General features: G+C 49.6%; 2 protein-coding genes across 3 annotated transcripts in view; one reads left to right on the top strand and one right to left on the bottom strand.

Annotated features, from left to right (window-relative positions):
• Znf398 (zinc finger protein 398) overlaps positions 1-20,001 on the bottom strand; it is a 390,977-nt gene extending 370,976 nt beyond the window's left edge. Inside the window, exon 1 of the mRNA XM_048340437.1 lies at positions 19,913-20,001. The gene's annotated coding sequence lies outside the window, so the exon portion shown is untranslated. The remainder of the gene's footprint in view (positions 1-19,912) is intronic.
• Positions 1-26,878, top strand: part of LOC125347282 (oocyte zinc finger protein XlCOF6-like) — a 320,913-nt gene extending 294,035 nt beyond the window's left edge. Inside the window, exons 1-4 of one of the 2 annotated variants that reach the window (XM_048340428.1) lie at positions 20,613-20,661; positions 22,549-22,675; positions 23,253-23,405; positions 24,081-26,878. In XM_048340428.1, the coding sequence (XP_048196385.1) occupies positions 20,644-20,661; positions 22,549-22,675; positions 23,253-23,405; positions 24,081-26,320 (2,538 nt within the window). In that variant the 5' untranslated portion in view covers positions 20,613-20,643 and the 3' untranslated portion in view covers positions 26,321-26,878. Of the gene's footprint in view, positions 1-20,612; positions 20,662-22,548; positions 22,676-23,252; positions 23,406-24,080 lie in introns of those variants that run through there. The other variant, XM_048340427.1, reaches the window with a different exon arrangement.
• Positions 26,879-27,336: the final 458 nt, after the last annotated feature.

Here is a 27,336-nt window from a genome sequence, read left to right as displayed (position 1 = left end):
TCAATTCCTATCTTTACCTCCCCAAAATAATTCGTGTTACTTTTTATTAGTCAGACCTTTTGTCCTTGAGGAGGAAGAACATTAGTCTGAGTTTTAATCCAAAAAGCCCTTCAACAACTTGGTGAGTTTATTTTACTTTTTTTGCATTCCTGGGAAAGGCAATGAATTAACTTCCATGTTGTTCTGAGCAACATGGCTTCAGTTTGTACTAAGTGTCAGGAAGCTGAGTTAATCCTATCCCAGGGAGTAGCTTCTTCAAAAGGGTTGGAACCAAAATCAGAGCTGTGACCATTGAAATTTTGTAAAGATCTGGACCTGAAATGATGACCCCTCTTAAATTCCCTTTCCTGCCTTCTCCCTGGTGTATCTGACCCCTCACAAGCCAAGGAGGCTCCAAGGAAGGTCCAGCAGGCCCGCCCTGGGCTGAAGGCAGAACTCAGGTCCAGGTGGGGGCTCTCAGCCTAACCCACGGGTGGACGAGCATTTGTGGAGTGCCCTCTGGGCACCTGGGCTCCAATGACCCTTGGTCTAGGGCCCACGTGGGTGATGAGAGACTGCAGAGTGGAGTCCTGGCAGCTCGTGGGCAGCACCTCCAGCCCCCAACCCCTTCCAGCCCAGGGGAACAGGGGCTGTGATCTCCGTGTTGCCCTCCACACTCCAGGACCCAGGCGTGCTGATGGTGGACACCCTCTGCTGGGGGAAGGACTTGCCTTATCCCAGGACAACTGAGGCACCTTGGATCACAGAAGCTCAGGGTCTGAAGTTGGGGAGCAGGGTCATCTTGCAGGGATTCTTTGGTCTTGGTTTTTGCTGTTGGGCACGGCCTCTCATCCAGTGCACTGTCCTAGCCCAGCCCCATCCGCCCCTGTGCATCTCCAGGAAACTGGGCAGCGGTGACCACTTTCCTTCATCCTTCAGCAGGTGATGAGGTGGTTCTGGCCATCGGAAAATGTTTAGTGTCCAGAGGACACGGGTTCAGTTTGTTGGTCACTAACTCCAGCAGAGGATAGTAACTACCAACTGCTCAGTGTCAGTCTTGGTCATCATCCCCATCATCTCTAAGAATATTTTATCTTTCCTCTCATTCCCTTGTCTCAACTATATGCATGGCGCGTCTCAAATTTATCACACCTGTTTTGAATGTTCATACCAGCCAGCGCTGGGGACCTCGCAGAGCTAGTCAGATAGGTTTATTAATGGGGCCATATCTCCCACAGGAGAGGGAGCAATGTGGCATCTGCACCTTGTCTAGGTGGTGGCTTGTAAATCTGGGGTAAGAGGGGAGGTGGGTGGGTCTTGGTGGGAGTGGGAGCTCTAGAGCAGGGAGACAGAGTGGAGCTGGGGGCGAGTGGAAGAGGCCAGGGACCTAAGGTAGGGGAAATGCTAACATCTACCACCTTGGATGTCAGGATTATTCTCAAATATGTGCCAAGAACCTTCAAGACCCAGGAACAGCAGCGACAACAACAAAAAGAATTGGGTAGCATTTTTGATTTTTGTCCTAGAGCTTGAACTCAGGGCCTGGGTGCTCTCCCTGAGCTTGTTTGCTCAAAGCTAGTGCTCTATCACTTTGAGTCACAGTGCCACTTTCAGTCTTCCAGTGGGTTACTGGAAATTAGTCTCACAGTCATTCCTGCCCATGCTGACTTTGAGTCATGATCCTCACATCTCAGCCTCCTTAGTAGCTAGGATTCCAGGTGTTAGCCTTTACCTGGCAAAATTTGGTAGGATTAGGGAAACAGATTCTGACAGTTCCATGAAGGTATTTATTAAAGCATCTTGATGTATTCCATTAGCAAACTGGAAGGAATCTTCCCTTGGATCGATTTCCTGAGCTCAATGCCAGCCTTTGGCATCCCATATCCAATGGATTGCATGATTTATAAATAAATGCTCATAGCTCCACTTCAGAAACACACTTCTTCTCACTGCATTCTCTAAAGGCATGTGTGTATATTAAGAGTTCCAAAAGAGTTCTCATGGAAAACATGAGGTTCTTGATATCAGACAGTAAGCTAATATTGTAGGCTGATCAATTTCAGCAAAAAGCTAGGCTGGAGGCACAACTTAAGGGTAGACTGTCAACTCTACCACTTAAAATCTGGCAAAAGGATACAGTAAAAACTGTGTGTGGAGATGCATGCCCCAGGGAGTCCTTCCAGCGATAGCTCTTGGGGCACTGCAAGGGCCTCTCCCCGCTGTGCAGGCGCAGGTGCTCCTGGAGGTGGCACCACAGGGCGAATGCGAGGCTGCACTCACTGCAGGGGAAGCACCTGGGTCTCTGTGCTTGCGCTGGTGGATGTGCAGCTGGGTCCGCAGGCTGAAGCGCGCTTCCCACTGGGCACAGTAGAAGGGCAGCAAGTCCTTGGGCTGTTGCCCGGCACACCCCAAGTGCGGGGAGCACATGCTGAAGGAGACATTCCTTGGCAACCCACTAGAGGGTGCCCCGGCAAGGTCGGCTGGACTGCCGGGTTTCCTTCCACCCAACTTGCTGGGTCCTTGGAGTGGCTCATCAGGTGTGTCCCCAAATGGTTCTTCTTGCCAAAGCTCTTTCCACACACCGGGTGAGGACTCGGTAGACCCTGCCAAGAGAGGAGACCCAGGGCTCTGTGACTTGGAATTCCCACTTCTGCCACAGACACGCTACAACTGTGGGCTGTTGCACCTGGCACCAGGGTGTCAGGTCTCTGTGGGGTCACGAGGCTGAGGCCTTGCTCAGGCCTGAAGGAAACGTCTTCCCTTCCTCCTAAGAAGGGTCCAGAGGGCTGGGAATATGGACTAGTGGCAAGAGTGCTTGCCTCGTATACATGAGGCCCTGGGTTCGATTCCTCAGCACCACATATACAGAAAACAGCCAGACGTCGTGCTGTGGCTCAAGTGGCAGAGTGGTAGCCTTGAGCAAAAAAGAAGCCAGGGACAGTGCTCAGGCCCTGAGTTGACGTCCTAGGACTGGCCAAAAAAAAAAAAAAAAGAATGGTCCAGAGGAACCATGGCCCTGCAAAGGATCTAATGGAAAATAACATTTAAGTCTCTCTGGGTTTGTAGAATACTTTGAGCTTGCTGGATTCTTGAAATCAAAAGTGAACCATTTATCTCCCAGTTTATGGCCTGACTAAAGGGTACCCCATCTTAGGTACACACACACTTACTGTCCCAAAGTATGGTGAGCATAAGTTTCTAACACAACACTCGTAAGTACCACAGCGATATGTTATCTGTGTATTTTTCTGTCCCTAACACCAGGGAGCAAGAACTGGCTTTATTCTTTTAATAGAATCTAGGTAGAGGAGAGCCATTTGGTGCCAGGAGAAGGGCAACAAAAACACAACTACATATCCAGAAGATTGGGGAGCTCCTGGTGTAGCAGGTGGGCTTGGCCAACGTGTGACTGGCTGTGGTCTGTGCTGTTGTGGGTGTGGCCAGGGCTGGGATGGGTACTGTCTGGCTTGGTGGACACAGCCAGCTCTGGGAACCTCCACCCTGTCTCCATTCTTTCTAATCAGGAAGAGACCATGGCTCCAGCTCATCAGGACCCCACCGTCCTGAACCCCTTTCTTCCAACCCACACTTCCCATCTTAGGGACAGGTGTAGACCAAAGATGTCCCCATCATACCAAGGCAGTGTGTTTTTTTGGCTGGTCGGTTGTGATTTCGGGATGCTAGTAGCTGCCTGTGATGGTTGAAATTATGTTCCATGGGTGTGGTCACCTAAACCCTCAGTGTGGCACTCTCATTTAAGGTCACATCAGTGCCCAAAGCATCCTAGATCAGCCAGTTCGGATTACAAGCCTTTAGGAGGCTTGGGATTTGGCACAGGGTGGATCAGGACACATTCCGAGCATGGACAAGGCTCCAGTTCTATCTCCACTACCTTAAAAAAATGATAAATTCATCATTTCTATTTGGAAAAAGAAGAGAACGAGGGGGGTAAAGTTCACTGGAGGCCTGAGCAGAAGAATCTTGTATTCAAAGCCAGTCTGGGACACAGTGTGACCTTGTCTCAAACAACAAAGAATCCCAGTCTGGTGGCCCACACCCCTAAGTTTTTAGGAATCAGAGATTTCAGAATCATGGTTCAAGCCAGTTAGATCCAAGAAACAGGAGAGATTCATTTCCAATTAACCACCAACTGGAGATGTGGTTCAAGTGGTACAGCACTAGTCCTGAAGTAAGAAAAAAAGACCTCAAAAACAAAAAATGAGACTACCTGAAGGATTTAGTTCAAGCCCCAGTTTCAACAACCCCTCCAAAAATGACTTGAAAAAGTATCTATGGAAAGCACATTTCAGTAAGGAGAAACGCACATAATTCTCATTGACTATATAGGCTAAGTATGATAAAGTCCCCACACAATCTCTAGTTTGTTCGTATTTTTAATTTTATATTCAGAAAATTAAAACTTGAAATTCATAACTACTCTGTGTAAATCAACACACCATAAATCACATCCACAGTTTTTCTCCAGATAATAAATTTGATGAAACACAAAACACTGAGGAACGAAGCACTGTCCCTGAGCTTTGCTGTTCAAGGGTAGCATTGTATCACTTTGACTCACAGTACCACTTCTTGTTTTCTAGTGGTTAGTTGAAGGTAAGAGTCTCATGGACTCTGTCAGGAATGGCTTTGAACCCTAATCCTCATATCTCAGCCTCCTGGGGAGCTAGGATTACAGTCATGAGCCAGAAGCACCGAGGAATTCTCAAGATATTTAACAAGATAGCTAGCACTTAAGACTTTCAAAGGCTGATAGAATGAAGTATCCAATTTTGTACTGTTCAGCAAACATCATAAGTTCTGCAAGATTTACTAATAATCATTACTACAACAAATGTGCTGAAATGAACTGATATGCCTGGAAAGTGTCAGTGCTTTTTCCATGATTCCTGCTGAAAATATCTTCCTTGAATTTCAGTTGTCCCCCCATTCTTTTTTTTTTCTTTTTTTGGCCAGTCCTGGGGCTTGGACTCAGGGCCTGAGCACTGTTCCTGGCTTCTTTTTGCTCAAGGCTAGCACTCTGCTACTTGAGCCACAGCGCCACTTCTGGCCATTTTCTGTATATGTGGTGCTGGGGAATCGAACCCAGGGCTTCATGTATATGAGGCAGGCACTCTTGCCACTAAGCCATATCCACAGCCCGTCCCCTCATTCTTTAAATATTTTATTTTTACTTCAAGAACCACTTACGGGGGCTGGGGATATGGCCTAGTGGCAAGAGTGCTTCCCTCTTATACATGAAGCCCTGGGTTCAAGTCCCCAGCACCACATATGCAGAAAATGCCCAGGAGTGGCACTGTGACAAGAGTGCTAACTTTGAGCAAAAAGAAGTCAGGGACAGTGCTCAGGATCTGAGTCCAAGCTCCAGGACTGGCAAAAGAAGAAGAAGAAGAAGAAGAAGAAGAAGAAGGAAGAAGGAGAAGGAGAAGGAGAAGGAGAAGGAGAAGGAGAAGGAGAAGGAGAAGGAGAAGGAGAAGGAGAAGGAGAAGGAGAAGGAGAAGGAGAAGGAGAAGAAGAAGAAGAAGAAGAAGAAGAAGAAGAAGAAGAAGAAGAAGAAGAAGAAGAAGAAAAAGAACCAGTTAAATTAAGCAGGCTCATGTTTGTAATTTCCAGATAATCATAAAAAAAGGGAAGCAGAAATGTGGCTCAAGTGGTAGAGCACTAACCTTAAGTAAAAGAGCCAAGTGAGAATGTAAAGCCCTAAGTGCATGAAGCCCTGAGTTAAATTCCTCAGTGCCACATAAACAGAAAAGCCCAGAAGTAGCACTGTGGCTCAAGTGGTAGAGCACTATGTATTATGGAGGTCTGATCGGCCAGGGTCCATCAATGGCCACATGGTAGGTTGCACTACCTGGCCTCTTGTCTTGATGGACATGCATGAATTCCTAGAGGAAGGGAAGTCTCACCCCCAGGTGATGGGTATTCCTGAATCCCTAGAGACAGGGGTGGGCATTGGGCCTATAGGTTACTGAGGCTGTGAGTCAAGTGCCCGGGACTGGGAACTTCCTGTGACCCAGCCTCCTAGGGTCAGGTCAACTCAGGAGTCCTTATACCATGCCACCTGGCTCTTGTGTCTTGTCTCCATGGTGTCCCAAGTGAGCTCTTCGTAGAAGGTGGATAGGTTTGTTGCTATGGTTTTTGTTCTATCTTTCCTCTCTGGCCTGTTTCCTCATAGTATTAAGGGTATTTGTGGGCTTGCAGGCTGCTAATGCTAGAATGAAAACTGCAAGATTCGATCGTCCAGTATGTGGCTTCTCAGATAATTTACTATATAACACTAGCTGTGAGCAAAAGAAGCTCAGGGATAGTGCTCAGGCCCTGAGTTCAAGCCCCAGGACTAGCAAAAAAATAAAATTATAAAAACGATTTTCTTAGGAAGAAAATTCAATGCTTCTATTGCCTCCTAGACGTTCATTCTCTTATGGTGCTAGTGATTTAGGAAATCATGATTTCTAACTGTCATTATTTATTTCACCCCAATGCATACACTCCAGTAAACCTCAAATTACATCTTTCATAAGTATCTGCACTCTAAAAATACAACAGTAAATTTCCCAACCATATGGCTGTCACATTTTCCTGATTTACAGTTGGTCTCACAGGCAGTCACGCCATTCACTTGATGAAATACACGTTTGAGAGGACTTTTGATTCCCGGTGTGCTGAAAACTCAGGGTTAGTTATGTCAGACCCACCGAATCCTAACCTTGGACTTTATTTCCACTTGTTGCAAGGATTCCATTTCGAGCACAAATCCTAGATTCTTTTTCAGCCATAAGCGCGCTGAGTGCCCCTGCCCTTGTGTGATCCCCACCAAAACCCTGTCACTTTGGGGACAGCTCACCTGTCTGACCTGAACCCCCCAATCATATAGTCAATAATTCCGGTAATAGCTGGTGTCAACCCGGCTCCCTTGGAATGTGAGCCGCCTCACCTTGGATGCTCCATCGGTCACTTTGCTCATCATCATCCTTGCCCAGAGAAATGGCTCATTCCCGCCTCCCCTTCCCATCCCATTCTCCCAACCTTTGCCCATGTCCTCCTTGCTCCATCCCTCCTTGTAGTTTGGAAGTCCTAGAATGTGAACTCAATCTGCATTTCATAGCTAGCTTTGCATTTAGGTGAAGAATCATCACCTAAGGCAGACAGGCAGAACAAATCTCTCTTTTATTAATAGATTGCAAATGTAGCCAGTGATTTCAAAGGAGAAAACTCTGTTAGCTTTGCCCCAGTTCCTAATCTGTGTCACATGCTTGCTTAAAGCAGCCCCTTCCGTTCCCCCATCTCGCTTCTCATGGGTTTGGGCTGTTTCTGAGGAACCAGGGGCATCTCGTTCATTCACTCACTGGCTGTGTTGACTGTGCACCTGCCTCAGCTCCAGTCGGCTTCTATCATTGTAAATAGCAGGCTCAGCCTTTCTTAATTTCAGGATTAGGCTTAGAGTCCCTCGAAGTAGGACAGGGTTTTGTGTGTACTTTGACATGGGCAGTGAGTTTGGACTTAGGGCTCTCCCCAGTGTCTACCCGCTGGTGGCTCAGCAGTTTCTTCAAGGGGAAAGCTTCATTGCACTGGGGACACTGGAAAGGTTTCTTGCACTTCTTACACTGGAAAGGCTTCTCGCCGATGTGAGTCCTGATGTGTTCCACCAGCTTGAAGCGCTTGGCGAAGCCCTTGCCGCACTTGCAGGAGAAAGGCATCTCCCCTCCGTGCAGCAGCTGGTATGTCTTCATGTCAGCCCTGGCCTGGAAGCTCTTGCCGCAGACAGAACACTGCACGTACCTCACCCCGCTGTGGAGGCTGAGGTGCCTGGTGAGGTGGGTCTGCTGGATGAAGCTCCTGGGGCACTGCAGGCACTGGAAAGGCTTTTGAGCACTGTGTGTGTGCTGGTGATCCTGCAAGGCGCCCTTGCAGCGGAAGCTCTTGAGGCACTGGAAGGGCCTCTCCCCGCTGTGCATGCGCAGGTGCTCCTGGAGGTGACACCGCAGGGGGAAGGCGAGGCTGCACTCACTGCAGGGGAAGCGCCTGGGGTCTCTGTGCTTGCGCTGGTGGATGTACAGCTGGGTCCGCAGGCTGAAGCGCGCTTCGCACTGGGCACAGTGGAAGGGCAGTGCGTCCTTGGACTGGTGCCCAGCGGGCCCCAAGTGCGGGGCGCGCATTCTGAAGGAGACATTCATTGGCTCCCATCCTGGGGGGGCACATCTGCGGCCTCGCCATGACATTGGCCTCTTTGCCCAGGGTGGGCTGTCTTTTGGGGTCCCAGTGCTGAGAAGGTCTGGGCGGGGCGCTGAGCCCTTGCCTGGAGGTGGGGAGCGGGAAAGGACCTGCTCGGGATGAGAGCACACTGTGCATTTCCGGCCTTGGATTGGACTCTTCCTTGCAAGGCCAACCAAGCTTCTCAGCAAATACCTCTTCTGCTGTGAGCTCCTCCCACACACAGGGCACGGCTCTGACCTCCGCCTCCTGGCCAGGTGGACTTGGCTGCCAGGTTTCCTCCCAGCACTACTCTCTGGGTACTTGGAGTGGCCCACTGGGTGCGTCCCTAAATGGTTTTTCTGCCCAAAGCTCTCTACACACACTGGGTGAGGACTTGGGAGACCCTGCCAGGAGGGGAGGCCCAGGGCTCTGTGACTTGGAATTCCCCCTTCTGCCACAGACACGCTAGAGCTGTGGGCTGCTGCGACTGGAGCCAGGGTGTCAGGTCTCTGTGGGGTCACGAGGCTGAGGGCTTGCTGAGTCCTGAAGGAAACGTCTTCCCTTCCTCCTAAGAAGGGTCCAGAGGAGCCGTGGCCCTGCAAAGGATCTAATGAGAAATAACATTTAGTTTCTCTGGGTTTGGAGAATACTTTGAGCTTGCTGGCTTTTTGAAATCAAAAGTAAACCATTTATCTCCCAGTCTATGGCCTGACTAAAGGAAGCACATAGACTACCCCATCTTAGGTACACACACACTTACTGTCCCAAGGTATGGAGAGTATAAGTTTCTAAAACAACACTCCTAACTACCATAGCTAAATGTCATCTTGTATTTTTGTGTCCCTAAGACCAGGCAGCAAGAACTGGCTGTATTCTTTTGTTAGAATCGAGGTAGAGGCGAGCCATTTGGTCCCAAAGACAAAAATGAACTATCTTTTCTTCTTTTTCATCTCCTACAAGAAAATGACTGCCATTAGCAAGCTCTTACTGTGCCAGGATCACTTAACACTGCATTAATTACTTTCATTAGCTTCCTTTGATACCTAGGGATGTGAAATATCAACAGCTTCTATCACCAGCCCAAGCTTACTCAGAAAAAAACAAGATAAGATTCTAGCTCTAGATCCTAAGAACTATGCTTTAATGCCTTTCTCTACAATATACAAGACATCTTGCCTCAGGTCAGCCAAACAGGAAGACCAGATTATAGAAGGAAAACTAGGAAAGTTGAACATGTTATCTAATTATTAGGACCCTGGTTTCTTAGTACTCACCACTGAACAGCTGTTGCTCTGTCACTGGATCAAAATGTGCCTCAGCAGAGGAATCCTTCACATTTTCTAGCTTCTGGGATTCTTCCCAGCTCCCAAAAGGCTCTCTCTCATGTTCAATCCAGAGTATTAGCTCCGGTTTAGAAAGATCAGCATCTGCACAGAGAAGTCAGACAAGGGGAGCTTAGCCACCTTGAGCACTACATTTAGACACACTGGGTTGTTTGAAATGTTTTTGGTTTCAAGTCCAAGGACTGGCACACATACATCTTTTTTTCCTGTTGGGCATTGTTATTCCTAACTACTCAGGAGGCTGAGATCCTGACTCCATTTTGAAGCCAGTTAAGTAAAAATGGTGAGAGACTCTATTTCCCAAGTAACCACCAAAAAGCAGACTATAATGTGAAAAGTCCTTGTGAGTTAGAATTTTGAGAAATTGCACTATCAAGTGCCAGCCTTCTCCCAGGATCCAACCTTTCTGAAGTGAAAGGCTTCTTACCTAGTGAGACCAGAGTCTCATAATTGGTTCTCATGACATGCTTGTAGAGCTTCTTCTGCCATGTCTTCAGATGCTGCCATTCCTGCTTTGAGAAATAAATGGCTACGTCCTCAAAAGTCAGTGGTAACTGCAATATCAGACACAATGTAGACACAGTTAAGATCACAGCAATCACCCCCCATCTCCCTCTCATCAATTGACTTTTCTTTAATGTTTTGCCAATTTGTTTGCCAATCCTGGGGTTTTTAACTCAGGGCCTGGGGTCTATCCTTGGGCCTTTATGTGCTCTAAGCTAGTGCTCTACCACAGCACCACCTCTGGCTTTTCCTGTGTATCTGGTAGTGAGGAATTGAACCCAGGGCTTCATGCATGCCAGGCATGCACTCTACCACTAAGCCACATTCCCAGCCCCCCCCCTTTTTTTTTGGCCAGTCCTGGGGCTTGGACTCAGGGCCTGAGCACTGTCACTGGCTTCTTCTTGCTCAAGGCTAGCACTCTGCCACTTGAGCCACAGCACCACTTCTGGCCATTTTCTGTATATGTGGTTCTGGGGAATCAAACCCAGGGGCTCATGTATAGGAGGCAAGCACTCTTGCTATTAGGCCATATCCCCAGCCCCCCAGCCCCTTTTTTTTAAATTAATTAAGTAATTAATCTTGGTTGGCAAGATGTCTTCTATATTGTAGAGAAAGACAGTAAAACACAGTGCTTGGGTGTGTGGGATCTGGAGCTAGAGTCTGATCATCCTTTTAATGAGTAAGCTTAGGCTGATGATAGAACCTGTCAATATTTCACATTGTGAGGTATAAAATGAAGCTAATGAAAGTAATTAATGCAGTGTTACATGATCTTGGCACCGTACGAGGTTGCTAATACCAGTCATTTTGTTGTAGGAGATGAAAAAGAAGAAAAGATAGTTAATTTTTATCTATGTGACCAAATAGCTCTCATCTACCTAGATTCTAGCAAAAGAACAATGCCAGTTCTTGCTGCCTGGTCTTAGGGACAGGAAAATACACACCTGAGATATAGCTGTTGTAGTTACAAGTGTTGTGTTAGAAACTTATGCTCTCCATACCTTGGGACAGTAATAGTGTGTGTAACTAAGATGGGGTAGTCTATGTGCTACCTTTAGTCAGGCCATAGACTGGGAGATAAATGGTTTACTTTTGATTTCAAGAAGCCAGCAAGCTCAAAGTACTCCCCAAACCCGGAGAAACTAAATGTTATTTTCCATTAGATCCTTTGCAGGGCCATGGTTCCTCTGGACCATTCTTAGGAGGAAGGGAATATATTTCCTTCAGGCCTGAGCAAGGCCTCACCCACGTGACCCCACAGAGACCTGACACCCTGGCTCCAGGCGCAGCGGCCCACAGCTCTAGCGTGTCTGTGGCAGAAAGGGGAATTCCAAGTGACAGAGGCCTGGGCCTCCCTTCCTGGCAGAGACTCCAGAGTCCTCACCCTGTCTGTGGAGAGAGCTTTGGCAAGGAAAACCATTTAGGGGTGCACCCAGAAGGCCACTCCAAGGACCCAGTGAGTAGGGCTGGGAGGAAACCCGCCAGCCAAGGAACTTAATATGGCCTAGTGGCAAGAGTGCTTGCCTTGTATACATAAAACCCTGGATTTGATTCCTCAGCACCACATATATAGAAAGGGCCAAAACTGGCACTGTGGCTCAAGTGGCCAAGTGCTAGCCTTGAGCAAAAAGAACTCAGAGTCAGTACTAAGGCCCTGAGTTCAAACCCCAGGACAGGCAAAAAGAAAAAGAAGGAGGCTGATTTGTGAAGACTGTAGTTTGAAGCCAACCCTGGTGAAAAGTTAGGGCAGCTCTTTATCTCCAATTAACACTAGAAAACTGGAGGTTGTGTGGTGGCTCAAAGTGGTACAGTGTTAGCTTTGAATGCAAAAACTCAGGGACAGTCCCCAAGGCCGGAATTCAAGCTTCATAGCCAAGAAAAATAAATAAGTTAATTAATTAAATAAAATAGTGCTGGGAATGTGGCTTAGTGGTAGAGTGTTGGCTTGGCACACACGAATCCCTGGGTTCAATTCCTCAGTGCCAAATACACAGGAAAAGCCAGAGGTGGTGCTGTACTACAGCACTAGCACTATCTTTGAGTACAGAGAGGCCCAAGGATAGACCCCAGGCCCTGAGGTCAAATGCCAGGATTGGCAAACAAATTGGCAAAACACTAAAGAAAAGTCAATTGATGAGAGGGAGATGGGGGTTGATTGCTGCGATCTTAACTGTGTCTGCATTGTGTCTGATACTGCAGTTACCACTGACTTTTAAGGACGTTTCCATTTATTTCTCACAGCAGGAATGGCAGGATCTGCAGACATTGCAGAAGATGCTCTACAAGCACATCATAAGAAGCAATTATGAGAATCTGGTCTCACTAGGTAAGAATGTGTGTAACTGAATCCTGGGAGATGGCTGGCACTTGATAGTGCGATTTCTCAAAATACTAACTCACAAGGACTTTTCACACCATACTCTTTAGTTCATACATTTGTATGAACTACAGTAACCGCTTTGGTGGTTACTTGGGAAATAGAGCCTCTCAAACTCTTTTGCTTACCTGGCTTCAAAATGGAGTCAGGATCTCAGCCTCCTGAGTAGCTAGCAATACCAATGCCCAACAAGGAAAAAAAAGTTTATCTATGCCAGTCTTGGACTTGAAACCAGAAACATTTCAAACATCTCAGTGTGTCTAAATGTAGTGCTGAAGGAGGCTAAGCTCCCCTGACTGACTTCTCTGTGCAGATGCTGATCTTTCTAAACCGGAGCTAATACTCTGGATTGAACATGAGAGAGAGCCTTTTGGGAGCTGGGAAGAATCCCAGAAGCCAGAAAATGTGAAGGATTCATCTTCTCAGGCACACTTTGCTCCAGTGATAGAACAACAGCTGTTGGGTGTTAAGTATTAAGAAATCAGGGTCTTGATGTTAAGCTAACATGTTCAGCTTTCTTAGATTTCCTTCTATAATCTGGTCTTCTTGTTGGGCTGACCTGAGGAAAGATGTCTTCTATGTTGTAGAGAAAGGCAGTAAAGCAGTGCTTGGGTGTGTGGGATATGGAGCTAGAGTCTGATCTTCCTTTTTCTGAGTAATCTTAGGTTGGTGACTTAACCTGTCAATATTTCAAAACCCGAGGTATAAAATGAAGCTAATGAAAATACCTACATTAGCAAATTAATGCAGCGTTAAGTGGTCCTGGCACAGTAAGAGCTTGCTAATGGAAGCTGTTTTTTGTAGGAGATGAAAAAGACCAAAAGATAGTTCATGTTTATCGTTGGGGCCAAATGGCTCCCCTCAACCTGCATTCTGGGAAAAGAATAAAGCCAGTTCTTGCTGCCTGGTCTTAGAGACACAAAAATACACAGATGAAGTAAAGTTGTGGTAGTTACAAGGGCTTTGTTAGAAACTTATGCTCTTCATACCTTAGGACAGTAAGTGTGTATGTACCTAAGATGGGGTAGTCTATGTCCTACCTTCAGTCAGGCCATAGACTGGGAGATAAATGGTTTACTTTTGATTTCAAGAAGCCAGCAAGCTCAAAGTGTTCTTCACACCCAGAGAGAGTAAATGTTATTTTCCATTAGATCCTTTGCAGGGTTATGGCTCCTCTGGACCCTTCTTAGGAGAAAGGGTAGACATTTCCTTCAAGCCAGAGAAAGGCCCCAGCCTGGTGACTCCACAGAGACCTGACACCCTGGCTCTAGGTGTAGCAGCCCACGGCTCTCGTGTGTCTGTGGCAGAAGGGGGAATTCCAAGTGACAGAGCCCTGGGCCTCCCCTCCTGGCAGGGTCTTCTGAGTCCTCACCCGGCCTTTGGAGAGAGCTTTGGCAAGAAAACTCGCTCCACTTTATCTTATGATTTCTTGCAAAAGCATAACTCATGACACCCTCTATCTCTATCACTCCCAGATTTCTTCCTTGCACTTGAATCTACTTACTTCCACTATCCCTCCTGAATATATCACAGACATATCAGAACACTGCCCATGGACACTGTACTCTTCTTTGCTTTGAAGGCCACACCTGCCCAACATACTCTCCTCCAGGTATTCTCCTGAAGGAAATGCCCAGTTCTGAAGAAAGCCACGAGCCTATCGAGGGAGCTTTGGAAAGTGTATGCTTTTAAATGTATGCTCTGAAGCCAACAAAGTTAAACTACAACTCTGGACTTTATAACAAGTTAGGGCTTTTATGAGAATTATATGTCTAAAAATAAGTAAAGCGCTTAGAAGGATAAGTTCTAAGTAAATTGCCTGACGGTGAATTTTCAGTGATTACTGTTTTTAACTCTTCATTTAAAATTTCCATTGATAAGTCTTATCAGCACTTCTACTGTCAAGACATCTGCCTCTATCCATTGCTCTGTCTCCAACATGCTGCCCTGATAGTGTCATCTGTCTCTCACCTTTCTACTGGTGCAGCTGCCTCAATGCTTAGCCCTTGCTTTGTTCTTGCTCTCCTGCCCCATTCGCTACAGAGGCGCTGGAGTTACTCCAAAACAAACCAGCCAGAATCACTCTGCTTAAACTTCCCAGTTGTCATAATTGTGCTCAAATTTTGAATCCCAATTCCTTTCCTTGGTCTTAAATGCCCTCCATCAGCAGAAGTAACTTGTTTTAACTCATTTTTTCCCCACCAGTGGACCTAGAGGACCCCCTCCACCAGCGAGTTCACAAACTTTTATGGTGTGGGGGTTGGGGGGGGGAAGGGGGGAGTCAGGCACCTAGAACTATGCTGGTTGGTGATAGATGAGTTGTTCAAACTAGAAGGAGATTGCTTAGGCTGAGACAGTTAGGGCTATGCAGGGAGCACATGGCAGAAGGCTGCTTTGCAGGAGCAGAACAGGCAGATGTGGCTGAATTATTCCTGCTTCAGTTCTATCAAGTGTCTCTAGTAACAACAACTAAGTAGAATCCTACCAGGGGAGGGTTTTTGTTGTTGTTGTTTTCTGTTTTTTGTTTTTTTAGGATGGGCTCATTAGGTAGACCAGTCAGGTTTTGAAACCCAGATTTTCCTGCCTCAGCCTTTCAAAGGCTGAGATTAATCATGCCATCACACCCAGCCAGGTGACACTGGTGTACTACTGAATGTTGATCTTCTACCCTTTTCTCCAATTATGTTCCTCTTCAAGCACTTGTACCAGCTAAAGCCTTTTTCCTTCCCTTGTGTCACAAATGTGCTGTGGCTCAGGGACCTGGCACTAGCTATTTGGTTCTACCTAGAAAGCTGTCCTAAGATCTCAAAATTGGACCCTACCCAGAAGTTATGTTCAGCTTAAATATTAGTTGCTCGATGAGGACTTCTCTCCAATCCATTTACACTTGATCTTAGCCAAGGGGCAGAGAAATGAACTGATGGATTCTTGAAAATAGATATCCAGCATGAATTCTGGCATGTTTCCTCTGCTCTGAGGCTCACGGGCTTAGGTTGCTGTTGCTTCCTCTCTCTGGAAAAGGCAAAGGTGCACAAGGCTTCTTTACAAGTTTCACTGTATGAGAACCCTCTGACAAATCCCTTATAGATGAATGCTCTGACCCATCCCCCACCCAGTGTACCACAACCATACCATTCAGTAATAACAGAACAAGCTGAGGATGCTGAGTCTACAGAGAACATATCAAACACTCTCAAATACTGTCAATATTGGAGGGTTCTAAATCCAAAGGCAAAACAAACTTGCTTGATCTTAGACTGCCACTCAAAAGGGCATATTAGAATTAACAATGGAAATTTTGAGGCTGGTTAATTTTAGTCTACAATAAATGATTTGTGAAATAGATCTTTCCAAGAAAATAACAGTATGCTTTAGTATTGTGCATACTTTGAAACAAACAGCTGGTATACCAGGAATTCCTATCGCACATAGGAGTCAAGAAAGATGACCACACTGGCCATAGCCTCCCTTCTTTCCCACAATCTGTCACATGGTCTGGGGGCCTGCAGGTGGCTTTCCCCATTCCAAACAGTGGCTACACACCCTCAAGCTAATGTATGTAAGAATCATTGAGAGACCTAGTTAAAATTGACTTTGACTCCGGAAGTCAGGCAGGAAAATGGAGATGCTTCCTTTACTGAGTCAGTAAGCACAGCCCATTTAACTCCAGTCCACGTGGCCCCTCATGGCCAGGTGAACTGGCCTCCTACTTTGTAGGGAAAAAAATAATCCAGACTCTATATATTTTCCCACTTGAAACTTATCAATACATGCTGTCTTTCTTTCCCAAAAAGGGCGGGGGGTAATTTATCCTATCTAAAGCCAATTTCTATGTATGTTCAGAATACCAACCTCTTTCACTCTTTTATTTCCAAGTCTTTTTGAGACAGGGTCTTACTGTGTAGGCCAGGCTGACCGCCTCCTCCAAAGTCCTAGAATTGCAGATGTATGCTACCCACACAGCCATCAACTCCCAATCCTCCATAAGAGAGATGTCCCCCATTTACAACCACAGGCACTAGGTCCAGGTGGTCACTGAGCACTTGGAATGCAGAATCTGTGCATAAACCCACTACCCCCACCCCCTACTGGGGCTTGAATTCAAGGTTTTGTGGACTTACTTAACTATTTCTCTCCAGGTTGGAACTCTATTACTTGAGTACACTTGGACTTCTTTTTGTTGGTTAATGGGAGCTGAAAGTTTCTTGGAATGGTTTACTAAAAAACAATTTGGGAAGTGCCACTGTAGCTCAAGTAGAGCACTAACTAGCCTTGAGCTGAAGAGCTCAGAGACAGCACCAGGCCCAGAGTTCAAGGCCCATGACAAACAACAACAAAAGAGGAATAAAACAATACAGTCAACAAGAGATATGTAACTGTATTAAACCCAATATCACACTTTTCCCTCTCCCTCTCATCTGGGGCTGGGAATGTGGCCTAGTGGTAGAGTGCATGAAGCCCTGGGTTTGATTCCTCAGCACCACACAGTCTGGAAAAATTCCTTAGCGGATGCTCAAGTGGTAAAGTGCTAGCCTTGAACAAAAAGAAGCCAGGGATAGTGCTCAGGCCCTGAGTCTAGTCCTTAGGACTGGTGTGTGTGTGTGTGTGTGTGTGTGTGTAATTTTTTTTGCAGGTTTTCCAACTTCAATCCACAGATCTCAGATTATGAGTCACCAGCATCTTGCTCATTAATGTCTGCAATCCTAGTTGCTCAAGAGGCTGAGATCTGTGGCTCTCAGTTTAAAGCCAATCCTGGAAGGACTGGGAATATGGCCTAGTGGCAAGAGTGCTTGTCTTGTATACATAAAGCCATGGGTTTGATTCCCCAGCACCACATAAATACAAAAAGGCCAGAAGTGGCACTGTGGCTCAAGTGGCAGAGTGCTAGCCTTGAGGAAAAAGAAACCAGGGACAGTGCTCAGGGACAGTGCTCAGGCCTTGGGTCCAAGGTCCAGGAGTGGAAAAAAAAAAAAAAGAAAGCCAGACCAGGTAACAAAGTCCATGAGACTCTAATCTCCAATTAACCACCAGAAAACTGGAAGTAGCACTAAGTGGTAGAGTGCTAGCCTTCAGCTAAAGAGTTCAGGGATAGCGCCCAGGCCCAGAGTTCAAGCCTCACACAACTGACACCTCCCCCCCCCCCAATTAAGCAAATAATATTTTTTGCACATTGTTTTAAAAACACAATTAATCTTCTTTATTTGGAAAGTGCCACTGTAGCTCAAATAGAGCACTAACTAGCCTTGAGCTGAAGAGCTCAGAGATAGCACCCAGGCCCAGAGTTCAAGACCCATGATCAACAACAACAACAAAAGAGGAAGAAAACAATACAGTCAACATGAGATATATAACTGTATTAAACTCAATGTCACACTTTCCCCTCTGGGGCTGAGAATGTGGCCAGGGGTAGAGTGCACGATGCCCTGGGTTTGATCCCTCAGCACCACATACTCAGGAAAAGATCCTTAGTGGATGCTCAAGTGGTAAAGTGCTAGCCTGGAGCAAAAGGAAGCCAGGGACAGTGTTCAGGCCCTGAATCTAGTCCCTAGGATTGGCGTGTGTCTGTGTGTGTGTCTGTCTCTCTGTGTGTGTTTGTACAATTTTTTTTTGCTGCCTTTTGCTTCCAACTTCAATCCACAGATCTCAGCCTCCTGAGTAGTTAAGATTATAAGCATGAGTCACTAGCACCTTGCTCATTAATGCCTGCAATCCTAGTAGCTCAGGAGCCTGAGATCTGAGGCTCTCAGTTCAAAGCCAATCCAGGAAGGGCTGGGAATATGGCCTAGTGGCAAGAGGGCTTGCCTTGTATTCATGAAGCCCTGGGTTCGATTCCCCAGCACCATATATATACAAAAAGGACAGAAGTGGCACTGTGGCTCAAGTGGCAGAGTGCTAGCCTTGAGCAAAAAGAAGCCAGGGACAGTGCTCAGGCCCTGGGTCCTAGGCCCAGGAGTGGCAAAAAAAAGAAAAAAGAAAGCCAGCCCAGGTAGCAAAGTCCATGAGACTCTAATCTCCAATTAACCACCAGAAAACTGGAAGTAGCACAAATGGTAGAGGGCTAGCCTTGAGCTTAAAGAGATCAGGGATAGAGCCCAGGCCCAGAGTTCAATCCCCACACAACTGAAACCCAAAAAATTAAGCAAATAATATTTTTTGCACATTGTTTTAAAAACACAATTAATCTTCTTTATTTGAGCTGCAGGAGCTCGCTGGCCCTGGGCTAGCCTAGGACTCATGATTCCCCTGAAGGATTACAGGCAAATATCAATCACGCTGTCCTTTTTACTTTTTAAATATGATTTAGGGCATTTAAAGCTTTTCTTTTCGCTGTTTGTTGTTTTTAATGCCAGTACTGGGACTTGAACTCAGGCCTAGGTGCTGTCCATTTGTCCTCCCCCACCCCAAGGCTACCACCCTCCCACCTGAGCTACAGCTTCCCATGGGGCTTCTCAGTGGCTAAGAGATAGAGAGACTAGGATCCTGAGAGCTCAGCCTCCTGAGTTGTTAGGATCACAGAAGAGATAGAGAGACTAGGATCCTGAGAGCTCAGCCTCCTGGGTTGTTAGGATCACAGAAGAGCAACGCTGGTGCCTGGATGGAAGTCAAAGTTTAATGTGTCACTTTCAGCCTATTTCTATACAACTCATCAAGGGCTCTACCAGCCTAATTTAATTTTATTTTCTGAGTAGGGACAAAAGGAGTGGGGGGAGAAAGAGTGTCATTCTCCTGGGCTCCAAGGCCAACCCTGAAACTACGCTCTCTCTCCTTCCTCCATGGCGCACTGGACCAGTTTTGGCTCCTGACCTTCTGACCCATATCCCCTTGAGAGAAGATGCTTCCAAGTGAGACTGACCATTCCGTCTCCACGGCACGGGTGCGGGTCCCGGGTGCGGGCCCGGTCCGTTTGCCTCGTGGCCCTGGCAACGGGTGCATGGCAGGGCCCCGCAGTAAACAAGCACCCGCGCAGCTGAGCCTCGCTGCCCCCGGCTGCCGCCCTTCCTCCAGCGGAGGTTCCGCGGGACCCCTCGCGTCACGCGCGCCCCGGGGCCCCGCTGGCTCCCCACCGCCGCCGTGCGGTGCCTGCAGGTGTGGGGGCGGTGGCCGTAGCTCCGGCGGCGGGGAGGGCGAACAGCGAAGTCAACCACCCGGTCCGTGCCCGCTTCCCGGTTCCGGAGTGTAAAGCGAGGCGAGACCGGGCGGCGCCTCCGGGTGGGCAGCCCACCTGGGCGGGGGTCACCCCAGAAGCGCGGAGCTGGGGGACTGCGCACCGGGGGGCCCGCGCCCCACACTGGAGGCCCCGGATGCTGCGGGGTGGGGGGAGACTCGGGGCGCGGTGGCGACAGGGCTCGGCTGGGCTTGGAAGACTTGGCCCGTGCACGAGCCGGGCGCCGGACCCCAATCTCATCGCCCTCCCTCGTCCAGGGTTTTGGGGACCCTGGGACCCCGCAACCCTCGCGCGCCGCTCTTTCCGGAGCTGCGGCCGCCTCGCCATGGCCCAGCAGCGCTTCCCGGCCCGGTCCCGGGAGTCTTCGCCGACACCCGGTGGACTCCGCAGGCTTCGCGGCCCCGCCCTGCCTTCCTCACACCGACGAGGCCCGCAAGGGAGCCAGGTATCGGGGGCGCGGGCTCGCGGCGGGGCTGGGTCCCGAGCAGTCAACTCCACGCAGGCTGCGGCGGCTCCCCAGCTGGCGCACGGCAGGCAGCGAGTGCACGGCCTAGACGCGCCGCCGCTCCAAGCGCGCCCACCCCGCCAGAGCGCCCCCGGGCGGCGCCTCCCTTCAGCTCGCCGCCTCTCAAGACGCGCATGCGCGAACGCGCTCATCTCGCAGTCGGTATTTGGCGTCTGGGCACCGAGGCAGGTCACGTGGGTCTGTTTACTCATGCACCCCGGGAGAAGGAATGAACGGCGGGGGAGAAGGGCCCGGCAAACCCGGTGTCGTCCTGAGGAGAGCCTCTCCGTATTATGGAGGTCCAGGGTCAGGCAGCCTTTTTATGTGTGACTGCCGCCCTCCTCAGGAGACCCAGCAACCTGATCCCTCCCAGGTGCGGCCGGGGCGGAGCGGTCCGCCGCGAGGTGGACTTGGGGCAGAGCCCACACCTCCCGCCGGCAGGGGGCGATATCGCCCGGGCCGCCGCCTCCCAGCATGCCCCGGGCCGTGCTAGTGCAGAGCCCGCGCTACCCGGCTTCACCTGGGGATCCTGCGGTGCCGACCGTGGCACACGCTGACCATGGCGGAGCTGACTCTGGTGAGGGGCTGCCTTTGCGGATACCAGGTTCCGGGGTCCTCAGGACGCGGTGTTCTAGGTCCCGCAGGTGTAGGGCCCGTAGGTTCGGGGTTCAACCCTGGGAGGAGCGGGCCCCCGCCACAGCTGAGCACAGCTAGAAACCTCACGGGGGAGGAGAGCTCGCAGGTCCTGGCGGGACCGAGCAGGTCTGCGCTAAGCCTCGGGGTCCCCGCTTCGCCCCGGGACCCGGAGGTCAGAGGTCCCACTGGGCTGAGAACCAGTGTGGTGCCGTCTTGGGATGTTGTCTTGGCGTGGGTCATGTGGCTGAGTGTGGCCGGCCCGGATAGTCGCGGGGGGGATTGTGTGGCACGGTTGAAGCAGAGAGCAACACCCGCGTGGATGACATGCAGATTCGTTATTTGGTGAAACCGAGTGACGATTTCCTGACATACATTATGTGTAATCATTTATTTTGTGGTGTGGAGGTCAGATCTGACAGTGACATCACTAGTCCCAAGGCAGGTTGCCTTGTCCGGCATCTTGTCTTGCTGGACATGCCTGGAGTCCTAAAGGAAGGGCACTCTGGTCCCCAGGTGCTGGGTGCTCCCCAATCCCTAGATCGGGGTGGGATCTTGGCCTCTAGGTGCCCAGGACTGGGAGCTTCCTGTGACCCTGTTTCTTGACTTGACCTCCTTAGGGTCAGATCAGCTCAGGCAGAAGGATGCCATGCCATGTCTCCATATTCACGGCCTGTGTTCTGTGTCTTTTCTGGTCACCATGGTCGCAGTCAGCTCTCCATTGAAGCTAGATTGGTTTGTTAGTATGGCTTTTGTTCTATTTTTGCTCTCTGGCCTGTTTCCTGACAGTGTTAAGGGTATTAGTGGGCCGCAAGGCTTTGTAACCACTGGCTGCCTGCAGACTGCTAATGCTCTATTAAAGACTCCAAGTTTCCATCCTTCCAAATGTGCCTTCTCGGATATTTTACCATAGAACAATGTTAAGATTGTTTTTTCAAAAATGCTAATCCTGGGGCTTGGACCCAGGGCCTGGACACTGTCCCTCAGATTTTTATTGCTTAAGGCTGTTGCTCTACCAAGTAAGCCAAAGCTCCACTTCTGGCTTTGTGGTGGTTAACTGGTGTAAGAGTTTCGTGGAATTTTCTTTCCCTCACTGTTGAACTAGAATCCTCAAGATGGACTTGGGAATATGGCCTAGTGGCAAGAGTGCTTGACTCCTATACATAGAACGCTGGGTTTGATTCCTCAGCACCACATATATAGAAAAGGCCAGAAGTGGTGCTGTAGCTCAAGTGGCCAAGTGGTAGCCTTGAGCAAAAAGAAGTCAGAGTCAGTACTAAGTCCCTGACTTCAAACCCCAGGACTGGAAAAAAGAAGAAGAGGAAGGAGGCTGACTTGTGGAGATTGTTGTTTGAAACCAGCCCAGGTGGAAAAGTTAGTGGAACTCTTTATCTCCAAATAGCACTAGAAAACTGGAGGTTGTGTGGTGGCTCAAAGTGGTGTAGTGTTAGCCTTGAATGCAAAAACTCAGGGACAGTCCCCAAGGCCAGAGTTCAAGCTTCATGGCCAACAAAAATAAATAAATAGATTAATTAATTAAATAAAATAGGGCTGAGAATGTGGCTTAGTGGTAGAGTGCTTGTTTGCATGCATGAAGCCCTGGGTTCAATTCCTCAGTATCAGACACACAGGAGAAGCCAGAGGTGGTGCTGTGGTAGAGCACTATCTTTGAGCACAGAGAGGACCAAGGATAGACCCCAGGCCCCTGAGTTCAAACCCCAGGATTGGCAAACAAATTGGCAAAACACTAAAGAAAAGTCAGTTGATGAGGGGGAGATAGGAGGTGATTGGTGCGATCTTAACTGTGTCTACATTGTGTCTGATATTGCAGTTACCGCTGACTTTTGAGGACATAGCCATTTATTTCTCAAAGCGGGAATGGCAGCTTCTGCAGACATGGCAGAAGAAGCTCTACAAGCATGTCATGAGAACCAATTACGAGACTCTCGTCTCACTAGGTAAGAAGCCTTACACTTCAGGAAGGTGTGGATCCTGGGAGATGGCTGGCACTTGATAGTGCAATTTCTCAAAATTCTAACTCACAAGGACTTTTCACATTATAGTCTGCTTTTTGGTGGTTACTTGGGAAATACAGTCTCTGACCTTTTTTACTTAACTGGCTTCAAAATGGAATCAGATCAGCCTCCTGAGTAGCTCAGGAATAGCACTGTCCAACAAGAAAAAAAAAATGTATGTGTGCCAGTCCTTGGACTTGAACCCAGAAACATTTCAGACAACTCAGTGTATCTAAATGTAGTGCTCATGGGGCTGGGGATATAGCCTAGTGGCAAGAGTGCCTGCCTCGGATACACGAGGCCCTAGGTTCGATTCCCCAGCACCACATATACAGAAAACGGCCAGAAGCGGCGCTGTGGCTCAAGTGGCAGAGTGCTAGCCTTGAGCTGGAAGAAGCCAGGGACAGTGCTCAGGCCCGGAGTCCAAGGCCCAGGACTGGCCAAAAAAATAAAAATAAAAAAAAAAAATAAATGTAGTGCTCAAAGAGGCTAAGCTCCCCTGTCTGACTTCTCTGTGCAGATGGTGATCTTTCTAAACCGGAGCTAATACTCTGGATTGAACATGGGAGAGAGCCCTTTGGGAGCTGGAAAGAATCCCAGAAGCTAGAAAATTTGAAAGATTCCTCTGCTGAGGCACATTTTGGTCCAGTGACAGAGCAACAGCTGTTGGGTGGTGAGTACTAAGAAACCAGGGTCCTGATGTTAAGATAGCATGTTCAGCTTTCTTAGTTTTCCTTCTATAATCTGGTCTTCCTGTTTGGCTGTCCTGAGGCAAGATATCTTGTATATTGTAGAGAAAGGCAGTAAAACATAGTGCTTGGGTGTGTGGGATCTGGAGCTAGAGTCTGAGCTTCGTTTTTCTGAGTAAGCTTGGGCTGATGATAGAACCTGTTAATATTTCACATCCCGAGGTATTAGATGAAGCTAATGGAAGTAATTAATACAGTGTTAAGTGATCCTGGCACAGTACGAGCTTGCTAATAGCAGTCATTTTGTTGTAGGAGATTTAAAAGATCAAAAGATAGTTCATTTTTACCTTTGTGATGAAATGGCTCCCCTTTCCCTGGATTCTAGGAATAGAATAAAGCCAGTTCTGGCAGTCTTGTCTTAGGGAAAGAAAAATACACAGATGACATATAGCTGTTGTAGTTAGGAGTGTTGTGTTAGAACCTTATGCTCACCATACCTTGGGACAGTAAATGTGTGTGTACCTAAGATGGGGTAGTCTATGTGCTACCTTTAGTCAGGTCATAAACTGGGAGATAAATGGCTTACTTTTGATTTCAAGAAGCCAGCAAGCTCAAAGTATTCTCTAAATCCGGAGAGACTAAATGTCATTTTCCATTAGATCCTTTGCAGGGCCACGGCTCCTCTGGACACTTATTAGGAGGAAGGGAAGATGTTTCCTTCAGGCCTGAGCAAGGCCTCAGCCTCGTGACCCCACAGAGACCTGACACCCTGGCTCCAAGTGCAGCAGCCCATGGCTCTAGGGTGTCTGTAGCAGAAGGGGGAATTCCAAGTGACAGAGCCATGGGCCTCCTCTCTTGGCAGGGTCCTTCGCTTCCTCGCCCGGCCTGTGGAGAGAGCTTTGCCAAGAAAAACCATTTAGGGATGCACCCAGAGGGGCACTCCAAGGACCTTGCAAGTTGGGCTGGGAGGACACCCGCCAGCCAAGCCGACCTGGCCAGGGCCCCCTCGATAGGGGAGCCAAGGAATGTCTCCTTCAGCACGTGCAGCACGCACTTGGGGCACACCGGGCAGCAGTCCAAAGACCCGCTGCCCTTCCACTGTGCCCAGTGTGAAGCGCGATTCAGCCTGCGGATCCAGGTGCACGTCCACCAGCGCAAGCACAGAGACCCCAGGCGCTTCCCCTGCAGCGAGTGCAGCCTCGCCTTCCCCCATCGGTGCCGGCTCCAGGAGCACCAGCGCCTGCACAGCGGGGAGAGGCCCTTCCAGTGCCCCAAGTGCCCTAAGAGCTTCTGCCGCAAGGGCACCCTGCAGAATCACCAGCTCACGCACAGCGCCCAGAAGCCCTTCCAGTGCCCACAGTGCCCCAAGAGCTTCCGCCTCAAGGGATCCCTGCGGCAGCACAAGCTCACCCACAGCGCCCAGAAGCCCTTCCAGTGCCCGCAGTGCCCCACGAGCTTCCGCCGCAAGGGCACCCTGCGAGATCACCAGCTCACCCACAGCACCCAGAAGCCCTTCCAGTGCCCGCAGTGCCCCACGAGCTTCCGCCGCAAGGGCGCCTTGCGGCAGCACCAGCTCACCCACAGCACCCAGAAGCCCTTCCCCTGTGGACAGTGCGGCAAGAGCTTCATCAAGCGGGCCTTGCTGACCGAGCACCTGCGCCTACACAGCGGGGAGAGGCCCTTCCAGTGCCCCAAGTGCCCTAAGAGCTTCTGCCGCAAGGGCACTCTAGAGGAGCACCAGCTCACCCACAGCGCCCAGAAGCCCTTCCAGTGCCTGCAGTGCCCCAAGAGCTTCCGCCTCAAGGGCTCCCTGCGGCAGCACCAGCTCACCCACAGTGCCCAGAAGCCCTTCCAGTGCCCACAGTGCCCCAAGAGCTTCCGCCACAAGGGCACCCTGCGAGATCACGAGCTCACCCACAGCACCCAGAAGCCCTTCCAGTGCCCGCAGTGCTCCACGAGCTTCCGCCGCAAGTGCACCCTGCGAGATCACGAGCTCACCCACAGCACCCAGAAGCCCTTCCAGTGCCCACAGTGCCCCATGAGCTTCCGCCGCAAGGGCACCCTGCGGCAGCACCAGCTCACCCACAGTACCCAGAAGCCCTTCCCCTGTGGACAATGCAGCAAGAGCTTCATCAAGAGGGCCTTGCTGACCGAGCACCTGCGCCTACACAGCGGGGAGAAGCCCTTCCAGTGCCCCAAGTGCCCTAAGAGCTTCTGCCGCAAGGGCACCCTGCAGAATCACCAGCTCACCCACAGCGCCCAGAAGCCCTTCCAGTGCCCACAGTGCCCCAAGAGCTTCCGCCTCAAGGGCACCCTACGAAATCACGAGCTCACCCACAACACCCAGAAGCCCTTCCAGTGCCCACAGTGCCCCAAGAGCTTCCACCGCAAGGGCACCCTGCGAGAGCACGAGCTCACCCACAGCACCCAGAAGCCCTTCCAGTGCCCGCAATGCCCCAAGAGCTTCCGCCAAAAAGGCGTACTGCGGAAGCACCAGCACATGCACAGTACCCAGAAGCCCTTCCAGTGCCCGCAATGCCCCAAGAGCTTCCGCCAAAAAGACGTACTGCGGAAGCACCAGCACACACACAGCGCCCAGAAGCCCTTCCAGTGCCCCAAGTGCCCCATGAGCTTCTGCTTCAAGTACATCCTGAGGGACCACCTGCCCCTACACAGCGGGGAGAAGCCCTTCCAGTGCCCCAAGTGCCCCAAGAGCTTCCACCACAAGGACTCCCTGCGGGCGCACCACCTCACACACAGCGCCCAGAAGCCCTTCCCCTGCAGCCAGTGCAGCAAGAGCTTCACACGGCAGGCCCACCTCACCAGGCACCTAGGTCGGCACAGCGCGAGAGGCATGTGCAGTGTTCCATCTGCAGGAAGAGCTTCGAGGCCAGGCTGACATGAAGACATACCAGCTGCTGCACGGACGGGAGATGCCGTTCTCCTGCAAGTGCGGCAAGGGCTTCGCCAAGCGCTTCACGCTGGTGGAACACATCAGGACTCACATCGGCGAGAAGCCTTTCCAGTGTCCCAAGTGCAACAAGGCTTTTCGCTTGAAGACACAGCTGGTCGGCCACCAGCAGGTACACACTGGGGAGAGCCCTCAGTCCAAACTCACTGCCCATGTCAGAGTGCACACAAAACCCTGTCCTTCTCCGAGGGACCCTAAGCCTGATCCTGAAATTAAGAAAGGCTGAGCCTGCTATTTACAATGATAGAAGCCGACTGGAGCTGAGGCAGGTGCACAGGCAACACAGCCAGTGAGTGAATGAACGAGATGCCCCTGGTTCCTCAGAAATGGCCCAAACCCACAAGAAGCGAGATGGGGAGAACGCAGGGGGCTGCTTTAAGCAAGCATGTGACACAGATTAGGAACTGGAGCAAAGCTAACAGATTTTTCTCCTTTGAAATCACTGGCTACATTTGCAATCTATTAATAAAAGAGATTTGTTCTGCCTGTCTGCCTTAGGGGATGATTCTTCACCTAAATGCAAAGCTAGCTCAAAAATGCAAATTGAGTTCAGATTCGAGGGCTTCCAAAGCATAAGGCTGGGAAGATACTGCCCTGTCAAAGACCTAAGAGCTTATTGTTTTCAGTGCCTTTTCATCCACTTCCTACTCATTTTGTTTGTTTGTTTTGTGCCAGTCCTGAGGCTTGAACTCAGGCCTAAGGGTTATCCCTTTGCTTTTTTCCTGAAGCCTGAAGCTCTACCAGTTGAGCCAGAGCTCCTGTTGTGTCTTTCTTGGTGGTTGGAGCCTCATGGACTTTCCTGTCCAGGTTGGCTTTGAACTGCATTCCTCAGAGCTCAGTCTCCTGAGTAGTTAGCATTACAGGTGAGAGCAACCAGTCCCCTGCTCCCAACACCAAGGTTTAACAAAGTGATTTGGCCTCAAAAAATGGAGAATCTCTCCAGT

This window comes from Perognathus longimembris, chromosome 2 (assembly GCF_023159225.1).
Source record: "Perognathus longimembris pacificus isolate PPM17 chromosome 2, ASM2315922v1, whole genome shotgun sequence".
NCBI lineage: Eukaryota > Metazoa > Chordata > Mammalia > Rodentia > Heteromyidae > Perognathus > Perognathus longimembris.
The sequence above is the reverse complement of the archived record's forward strand: the minus strand, read 5'-3'. Positions and strand labels throughout refer to the sequence as shown.